The sequence below is a fragment of the Neovison vison genome, chromosome X (assembly GCF_020171115.1).
Source record: "Neovison vison isolate M4711 chromosome X, ASM_NN_V1, whole genome shotgun sequence".
In the NCBI taxonomy this organism is placed as follows: Eukaryota; Metazoa; Chordata; class Mammalia; order Carnivora; family Mustelidae; genus Neogale; species Neogale vison.
Window position 1 is genome coordinate 29,530,955 of NC_058105.1, and position 10,079 is coordinate 29,541,033.

The 10,079-nt window shown below is 45.1% G+C and overlaps 1 protein-coding gene across 1 annotated transcript; it reads left to right on the plus strand.

Moving 5' to 3' along the window:
• The first annotated feature begins 276 nt into the window (after positions 1–276).
• On the plus strand, positions 277–9,232 carry RHOXF1 (Rhox homeobox family member 1). Its single transcript, XM_044234694.1, has 3 exons — positions 277–1,073; positions 4,823–4,868; positions 9,005–9,232. The coding sequence occupies exons 1-3, from the start codon at positions 277–279 to the stop codon at positions 9,119–9,121; spliced, it is 960 nt and encodes a 319-aa protein (XP_044090629.1). The 3' UTR covers positions 9,122–9,232.
• The last annotated feature ends 847 nt before the right edge of the window (positions 9,233–10,079 follow it).

A 10,079-nucleotide genomic window follows, 5' to 3' on the forward strand; every position in this document is an offset into this window, starting at 1 on the left:
ACACCCCAGCCCCCTACCAACACCCATCTTTCCCATAGTGCATACATTTTGGCCACGCCCCAACCACTTGTGAGCCTAAGTAAGTCCCACCCACCGCAATTGGCGGGAAAGGGAAAGCCAATAGCAATCCTTTAAGGGGGGGGTGCGCGGGCATTGAACCTGCCCCAAACCCTGAAGAATCCCAGGAGGCGCCAAAAGAGGACCAGAAACTCTGCAGCTCTGTTCTCAACCACCAGAGGGTTTGGGGAAGCGCTGGGCTTCCAGCTCACCGCGGTCATGGAGCCTCTGCCCAGAGGCAGCTACTATGACCCCGGTGACTACTACGACCCCAGCTACTGGCTGGGAATGTACGAATTGGAATCTGTGCAGGGTGCAGCACCAGAAGCTGAAAGAGGCCACATTCCTGAAGGAAATCCAGGCTTTGTGGGCAACATCAACCACGAAAGTGGCGTCAACTACGGAGGCGATCTCAACTTTGAAAGCGACCTCAACTTTCCAGGCGACCTCAATTTTCCAGGCGACCTCAACTTTCCAGGCGACCTCAACTTTCCAGGCGACCTCAATTTTCCATGCGACCTCAACTTTCCAGGCGACCTCAACTTTCCAGGCGACTTCAATTTTCAAGGCGACCTCAACTTTCCAGGCGACCTCAATTTTCAAGGCGACCTCAACTTTCAAGGGGATCCCAACTTTCAAGGCGACCTCAACTTTCCAGGCGACCTCAACTTTCCAGGCGACCCCAACTTTCAAGGCGATCTCAACTTTCAAGGCGACCTCAACTCTGAAGGCAACATCAACTTTCAAGGCAACATCAACCTTGAAAGCGACATCCACAATGAAGGAAACATCAACCATGAAGAGATCGTGAGCTGTGAGGGTGAAGGGAACCACGAGGCCAGCGGTGGCGTCCAGGAGCTGGGGCAGCAGCTCGAAGATCTACCACAAGCAGCGGCTGCTGAGGCTCCGCAGCCCCGGAGCAGGCGAGGAGTCCAGCGCAATAAGTTCACGCCGATGCAGGTTCAGGAGCTGGAAAGCGTTTTCCAGAACACCCAATACCCAGATGTGGTCGCAAGGTGAGAAGCTTGCCCCGGGAGGTGTCTGGCTTTCCAGGGACCTTGGGCTTATTTCCAGGAATCTTTGTTTCCTACTCCTACCCCTACCCCTCAGCCTCCTCCTTTCCCTCTTAAAACAAAGGTAAAGGGCTGAGGGAAGGAGAACGCCTTCAGTGCATCAAGGGAAATACTTTTATATGGTAATTACGTGAAACAAGTCTGGAAAATGTGGTGGGTGGTCTTTGGTTTTGCTTTTTAATTTTTAAAAAAGATTTTGGTTCCTTATTTGACAGAGAGAGACAGCGAGAGAGGGAACACGAGTGGTGGGGGGGGAGGGGCGGAGAGGGAAAAGCAAGCTTCCCGCGGAGTGGGGAACCTGATGTAGAACTGGACCTCAGGACCCTGGGCTCAGAGCAGAAGGCAGACGCTTAACTGAGCCATCCAGGCGCTTCTGGTTTAAAGATTTTATTTATTTGATAGAGATTACAAGTGGGGGGGTAGTAGGCTCCCCGCTGAGCAGAGAGCCCAATGTGGGGCTCGATCCCAGGACTCCTGGTTTTGTTTTTTAAATTGTGGTAGGGCATTTGCCTGGCTCAGTTGAGAGAGCCCACGACTCTTGACTCCAATGCTTGTGAGTAGGAGCCCCACACTGGGGGTACAGAGTACTTGTGCTCGCTTCGGCAGCACATATACTAAAAATGGGAGTACGGAGTACTTAAATAAACTTAAATAAAAGAAAAAAAAGTCTCGGGGCGCCTGGCTGGCTCAGTCGGTTAAGTGTATGCTTTCGGCTTTGGTCATGATCCCGGGATCGTGGGATCGACCCAGGATCCGGCTCCCGGTTTTGTCGGGTGTTTGCTTCTCTCTCTCCCTCTGTCTGCTGCTCCCTCTGCTAGTGCTCTATCTTTCTTCCTCTCTTGCTCTTGTCAAATAAATAAATAAAATATTCTTTAAAAACTTGTGGTAAAATAGGGGCTCCTGACTGGCTCAATCGGAGGATGGTGCAACTCTTGATCTCGGGGGTCCTGAGTTTGAGCCTCACTTGGGTGTTGAGATATTAAAAAAAAATTTAACAAACTTTAAAAAACAATAAATTGTGGTAAAATATACATAAAGATAAAATTTAGTATCTTAACCATTTTTAAGTGTACAGTTCAGTAGTAGTAATTACATTTATATTTTTGTACAACTAATCTCCAAAACTCTTTTTGTAATCATTTTTATTTATTTATTAAAAAAAGATTTGTGGGGCGCCTGGGTGGCTCAGTGGGTTAAGCCGCTGTCTTCGGCTCAGGTCATGATCTCAGGGTTCTGGGATCGAGTCCCGCATCGGGCTCTGTGCTCGGCAGGGAGCCTGCTTCCCTCTCTCTCTCTGCCTGCCTCTCCATCTACTTGTGATTTCTCTCTGTCAAATAAATAAATAAAATCTTTAAAAAAAAGATTTGTATTTATTTATTTGACAGAGAGGGATAGTGAGAGAAGGAGCACAAGCAGGGGGAGTGGAAGAGGAAGAAACAAGTTTCCCGTGGAGCAGGGAGACTGATGCGGGGCTTAATCCCAGGACCCTGGGATCATGACCTGAGCCAAAGGCAGACACTTAATGATTGAGCCATCCAGGCACCCCCAGAACTCTTTTCACCTTGCAAAACTAAAAGAATACACAGTGAACATTCACTATTCCCCTGTCTCCCCCAGCCCCTGGCAATCACCTTTTTACTTGTGTTTTGATGAATTTGACTATTGTAGGTACTTCCTTTAAGTGGAATTACACAGTGCTCTTCATTTTATGACTGGTGTATTTCACCTAGTGTGATGTCCTTAGGGTTTGTCCATGATGTAGCATGTCTCAGACTTTTATTCCCTTTTAGGGCTGAGTAATATTCTGTTGTTTGTAAATACCATATTTTATTTATCTGTTCATGTATTAATGGGCACTTGAGTTGCTTCTACCTTTTGGCTATCATGAGTAATGCTGTTATGAACATGGGTGCGCAATTAACAGTTGACGTCACTATTTTCTATTATTTTGGGTATATACCCAGAAATGAATTGCTAGATCATATGGTAATCCTATTTTTAATTTCTTGAGCAGCTGCTCTGCAGTGTTCTATAGTGGCTGCACCATTTTATATTCCCACTAGCAATGCACAAGGATTTCAATTTCTTCACATTCTTATTAACATTTGTTATTTTCTTTTTATTTTCTTTTCAGTGAGAGAGAGAGAGTGTGTGTGTGTGTGTGTGTGTGTGTGTGTGTGTGTGTGTAAGCAGTGGGAGGGGCAGAGGGAGACAGAGAACCTTAAGCAGGCTCCACACTCACCAGGAGCACGATGCAGGGCTTGATCTTACGATCCTGAGATCATAACCTGAGCCCAAATCAAGAGTTGGATGCTAAACTGACTGAGCCACCCAGGCGCCCCAACACTTGTTATTTTCATCTTTTTTTAAGATTTTATTTTTAAGTAATCTCTATACCCAACGTGGGGCTTGAACCCACAGCCCCGAGATCAAGACTTGTATACTCAAGGTGCCTGGGTGTCTCAGCAGGTGGAATTGATTGAGTGCACTCCCTCCCCTGTTCCTGGTAATCTGGTAATCCTGGTAACCACCATTTTACCTTCTGTCTATGATTTTGATTACTCTAAGCACCTCATACAAGTGGAATTAGGCAGTATTTGTCTTTTTTTAAGATTTTATTTATTTATTTGACAGAGAGAGGGGGGAGCGCAAACATAAGCAGGGAGAGGGTCAGAGGGAGAAAGAGAAGCAGGCTCCCCGCTGAACAGGGAGCCTGATGTGGGACTCCATCCCAGGACCCTGGGATCATGACCTGAGCCGAAGGTAGACACTTAGCCAACTGAGCCATCCAGGTGCTCCAGAAGTTTTAATGGGGCACCATTGATGTACTCTAATTTATTCATTTTTTCCTTTTATTATCTGTGTTGGTGTCTTTTGTAAATAAGATTTTATTGGAATAGGGTAAGGAGAATAAGGTAGTCTCCTGCAACTGCGGTGCTGGATGCTTTCATTTAAAATCTTGAGGACAGGGCTACTGGGTGGCTTAGTGAGTTAATCCTCTGCCTTCAGCTTGGGTCATGATCTTAGGTTCCTGGGATGGAGTCCTACATCAGGCTCCCTGCTCAGAGGGGAGTCTGTTTCTTCTTCTTCCTGCTGTTCCCCCTGCTTGTGCTCTCTCTGTCAAATAAATAAATAAAATATTTTTAAAACATAGTAAAATAAAACCTTGAGGGAGGGGGTGCCTGGCTGGCTCAGTTGGAAGACCGTGTGACTCCTGATCTCAAGGTCATGAGTTTGATCCCCACATAGGGCATAGAGCTTATTTAAAAAATAAATAAATAAAATTTAGAGGGAGGGGCACCTGGGTGGCTAAGTCCAGTAGAGCACACAACTCTTGATTTCAAGGTAGCAAGTTCAAGCTCCATGTTGGGCATAGAGCCTACTTAAAAAATAATAGAAAAAAAATAAAATTGTGATAATTTGTTCACCATAGATTTTTTGCATCAATTCTTATTTTTTTTTAAATAGTGCATTAAAATTAGTTATCTTGACGTCCAAGTTTTTGATGCCACCTCAAATTTTGAGGGGAAACCATCTATAAAGCAAGCCTGGAGCTGGAAATAACAGAAAAGTTTGCTTGGGGAGGGTCTTGAGGGAGAGGGTACACATTTTAAAGCAAGCATAATATGTATCTCATACATTTTATTTTATCCACAACTCCAAACACTAAACGTGTGGTTTTCTCTCCTCAGACGGGAACTTGCAAGACGCATGGGTGTGACTGAAACCCGAGTGCAGGTCAGTAAACCTGGATGGTGGGGCAGCCATTTTAATACCGGCTTTAAGACTCAGATACTCTAGGGGCACCTGGGTGGCTCAGTGGGTTAAAGCCTCTGCCAGGGTCCTGGGATCAAGCCCTGCATCGGGCTCTCTGCTTACCAGGGAACCTGCTTCTTCCTCTCTCTCTGCCTGCCTCTCAGCCTACTTGTGATCTCTGTCTGGCAAATAAATAAATAAATAAAATCTTTAGGAAAAAAAAAGACTCAGACACTCTTGTCCTAGACATTTTCAAGTTGGTGCATTTCAGTTACCTTTTTTTAACACTGGCAAGTAAGTTGACTTTAGGAGTCTTTGTGGGTAGAAAATGGGATATGTGAACTCCAGCTTATGGATATTTGCCATTACCAGAGAGAACATGATTTCCTTTTTTTAAAAAAGCTTTTATTTATTTATTTGATAGAGAGAGACACAGTGAGAGAGGGAACACAAGCAGGGGGAGAGGGAAGGGGAGAGGGAAAGGGAGAGGGAGAAGCAGACTCCCTACTGAGCAGGGAGCCCGATGCGGGGCTCGATCCCAAGACCCTGGGGTCATGACCTGAGCTGAAGGCAGATGTTTAACCTACTAAGCCACCCAGGCGCCCCAGGGAACATGATTTCTCAAAGGAAAAGAAGAAATGAATTGCTTCTCCTATTCTTTATGCAAAATTAAATACATATACATGTGTGCGTGTGTGCATTTTGCAAACATATAGATGCATATAGATGGTATATCCTTGTGTCTCTATAGTGCATATATACATGTATATGTCTATATTTGATAGAGTTCAACTCCTTCAAACAGATACCCTTCAGAGAGTACTTCTGTGTGGAGTCATACTGGGGCTCAGGCTGACTGTGGAAGTGTTCAAATTAATGCAGAGAGGAGCCAGTTATGAGACGGTTCACTTGTACTAAATTAAAGGCAAACATAAACTCTTAGCTAAGTGGGTGAATTTATAAACATCGGGGTAAGGGAGAAAGGTATCCTCAGAACACATTGTATAAGTAACTAATGTCTGTTTAGTGGTGCTGAGAAGCAGGGGAGACACCTTCAAAGTCCAAGTACCTGGGCCTCCTACCATTGTTTTTAAGTGTTTGGTAAAGTGGTGTAGAGTGGCAGCTCTACATTTTAATTTTCTGGAATACTTCGATGTATCAACCTGAAAGCGTGGCTAGAATGTGAATACACGTTATGTGTGAGACTGGGGGTCCAGAGTTTGCAAGCTTTGGAAATTTGTCTAAAGAATGAAAGAAACAAGCCAAAAAACCAATATTGAATGCATAGTAATTGACCTAAGAAGGGCAAAAAGGTTAGAGAAGACTTACATATATCCAAAATAGACCTTACAGACACAACACAATTCAGTGTTACGCATCTGCTAAATGTGTAAGAGATATTCTCTTGAGGACTTCTAAACTTCAAGGATTTTTTTTTTTCATTCTGGCGATACTATTTTGAAAAGTTGAGTTTTGTGGAATTTGTTTGGGGTTTGGGTGGGCCTTATTTCAGGGTAGATTCATTATGTTATCTTTTAAAAAAATAATGTTATTTTTAAATACTTTTATTCCCTCAGGCTGTGTTGACTAATTTGTAGGTCATGGGATAAAAAGGTGACCAAAAAATCAAACAAACCCCCAAGCCCATTTGAGTTATTTCAAAGTGGTATTTGCCCAAAACAGAAAGGAAAGGAAATGAGGATGGGCGTGTTGGCTTTGCTGCAGAGTGCATGTGAGGACCTGGAAGGGCATTGGCTAGCTCGGTTGGAGGAGTAAGTACGTGACTCTTGATCTCAGGGTTGTGGGTTTGAGCCCCACGTTATGTGTAGAGATTACTAAAAAATAAATAAATAAACTTAAAAAATTTTTTTTAAAGAGAAGGAGTTGCAGATCTGGTGGTAGGAGTATCTGAAAATCAGCCCCACAAAGCTGACCATTGAGTAATGACATCCCAATCCCAGAGACTGGGGTCCCAGGCCTGGCTCAGATCAGAAAAGTTGGGAGGAGGTTGGGAACACTTTTTCAGCTGACTAGGCATGTGCAGAGGAAAAGGAAAATGTAAGGTTTGGTGAACTAGCTTTTTCTTCTTCTTGGGTTTATGTGCGCTCTCTCCATGGCATTCTGAAGAGAATATAAGCCCCAAGAAACAAATCAGGGAAAAAACTTAGTGTTCGCATGTATTTCCAAACCTTACCGCATGAATTTCCCCCAAGAAACTTAATACATGGTTTTCATCCTTTGTCTTGCAAATAGAACTGTTTTTGTGAAACCAACATTGAGAGTACAGCTAGCTATGGGGCTTTACTTTATGTATACGGAGATCTGACCACTGGTACACTTGGATCCCCCCAAAACAAGCTCTATTACACTGGCCTTGTTGAAATTATGAATTTCTGCCACAGAAATACCACCAATTTTTAAAAAAAGATTTTATTTATTTATTTGTCGAAGAGAGATGGAGAGAGCCACAAGCAGGGGGAGCAGTAGGCAGAGGGAGAAGCAAGCTCCTTGCTGAGGAGGGAGCCTGATGCAGGGCTCCATCCCAGGACTTTGGGATCATCACCTGAGCCGAAAGCAGACACTTAACCGACTGAGCCACCCAGGCCTCCCCAAATACCACCAATCTTAAAGTAGGAGAGCAAACATGAGGCCTCAGGCCAGGAGAAAAAGCCCTATGTGCAGTTTGGGAACTTCTGAAAGGATTTAAATACAATGTTAACCCCATCAACTAGGACACTGAGAAGACAGTGAAGTCTGACAGTTTTGTTTGTGTGTTTGTTTGCAAAAATAGTTGGCAGATATGTAGGAAGGAACCATTTTATGACCCCTTACACACATTGTTGTCAACTGTCCTCCTAAAATGCGTGTTCCACCTTCTTGCCTTAAGAATAAGGGGTGGGGGGCGCCTGGGTGGCTCAGTGGGTTAAAGCCTCTGCCTTTGGCTCAGGTCATGATCCCAGGGTCCTGGGATCGAGCCCCACGTCGGGCTCTCTGCTCGGCGGGGAGCCTGCTTCCCCCTCTCTCTCTGCCTGCCTCTCTGCCTACTTGAGATCTCTGTCTGTCAAATAAATAAATAAAATCTTTTTTTAAAAAAAAAAAGGATAAGTGGTGGGATTGGGAACTCTTGGTTGAATAGCAGTACCTAGGATAAGCTGCCCACCAGACAGCAGTGCTTCCAGTCCAGGATCCCGGAACTGTAGCCAGAGTAGAGCAAGCTGACCTGGCCCTGAGCCTGGGAAGGTTTGTAGAGTGGGCCAGGCTGGAGTATGCGGAACTGACAGTGGCCGCGGTGGTCTGCCGCTTTCCCCTCAACTCCTGGGTGGCCAGAGATCGGTGAGCATTTTAGTTAATTTTGCTCAAGTTGGTCTACACTTTCCTTAACACTACAGGCTAAATTCAAGGCAGTGTTCATGGTTTCAGCAACTCTCGTGTCCCAGCTAGACATGCCACAAACTCCATGGGACCCCAACACTAGGGCCTTCCTTTGCCAGACTACTTTGTAACTGTCAAGAGGTTTCAGAGGACTAATGACCCCTCAGACATCCTTGAAGGAAATCTGTCTAAAAAACCAACGCTTTTCCTTCTATTAGTAATTGACTTTGTGCTGCAGATAAGCCTTTCAAATAGGTACCGTTCCTGTCAATGTAACTTTCAATAGGTCCCACTATTTACAATGCTTATGTTGTACCCCAAAACACCCCAAAACTCTCTCTGTAGTGAGGAGGGGAGAGGAGGTAACTGGATGGCTGAGGATCTGCTGTCAGGATACAGACCTTTTTTTACCCTATTACCAAGTGTTGGGTCAACAACAAGGACCCAGGGCTAGACCAGGTCATAAGCTAGACCTGAGTCCAATACCTGAAAAAAACCATTTGAATACTAAAATTGAGAGGAAAGAGACAAAGCAATAAGCCTATTCCAGAACTTGGCACATAGCTGGTGCTCACTAAGGATGAACTAAAGGGAGGGGGTCTTGTGTTAACTTTCCTAAGTAAATAGCTTCCCTTGGTGTGACATGTAAAATCTCCATGACATGTACAGTTGCATGTAAGGTTTTTTCTATAATGACATTAAGTGTCCAGTATGTTAAACCGATCCCTTTTCCCCTCTGATTGCAGGTGTGGTTTAAGAACAGAAGAGCCAAGTGTAGGAGAGATGAGAGAGCTTCAATGCTCAGAAATGCACCACCGGCTAACCTGGACCACCTTTTCATCTTCATGCTGGATGGGTCCTAGAATGCCACCCTCGTTCAGAAGCCAAATTGGAGATAGGTTCTTCTTGTGTCACTGACACCCTACTACCCTATCTCCCTTATAGTTGCATTATCAATAAAGAGGCAAGTTCTACATGCATTTGTCTTTATGAACCAAATGGGGGCAAGTAGGGTCTGTACCTAAATTGATAAGGAAATGCCATTGAAACAGAACGACAAGGTGTTATGCCCGAGTTTTCACATCTGAGAGACCACCAAGGAGCCAACACTGATGTAATCACATGAGGGTTTATTCAGCAAGCTTAAGCTTGGGCCCAAGAATACCCGACAGCGGAGTAGGGACTTGGACCCCGAACCAGATTACAGAGTTTTTAAAGGCGGAGTAGAGGTGGACTCGGCGGTGGGTGAGGACAAAGGGGATATTCAGAAGGGCTATCAGGGTAAAGAAGACTGTCAGGATATTGGAGGCCTAGTTATTATCAAGCCAAGGCCGCTTTTCCCTCTAATGAGGCACTAACAGAAAGACAGCTGGGCGTTTCCTGGTGGAATGTCACATTCCTCCTATCAAGCGTCCTTGCTAGTGAGACTTAGCACTGGGACATTTGTAAACGGAGGGAGACTCCTGTCTTGCAGGATCGTGATCTCTGCAAGTTAACAATTTGTTCACACATACTACTGAGGGGAGGGGAGCGGGTGGAGAGGGGGTGCAAGGTGCCAGCTTTGGCTTTGTCAAGATGGCTGACTTATGTCAGGGCTAGACTCGAGGTGGGCACAGCCTTGTTTTTCTTGGCCTCCACAAAGGTTTCCTTTCATGAGGCTACATCCCAGAATCACTCTGTGTGGGCCCTGCACGTCACAGAAGCTCACCAAGGACCCATGATGAGCTTGCCCTGACCCATATATTCTCTTCTATCCCTCGGCCCACGTTTATCTCCTCCTTGCCCCTTTGGGACCCCAGATATGTGCAAGATGGGGTGGGG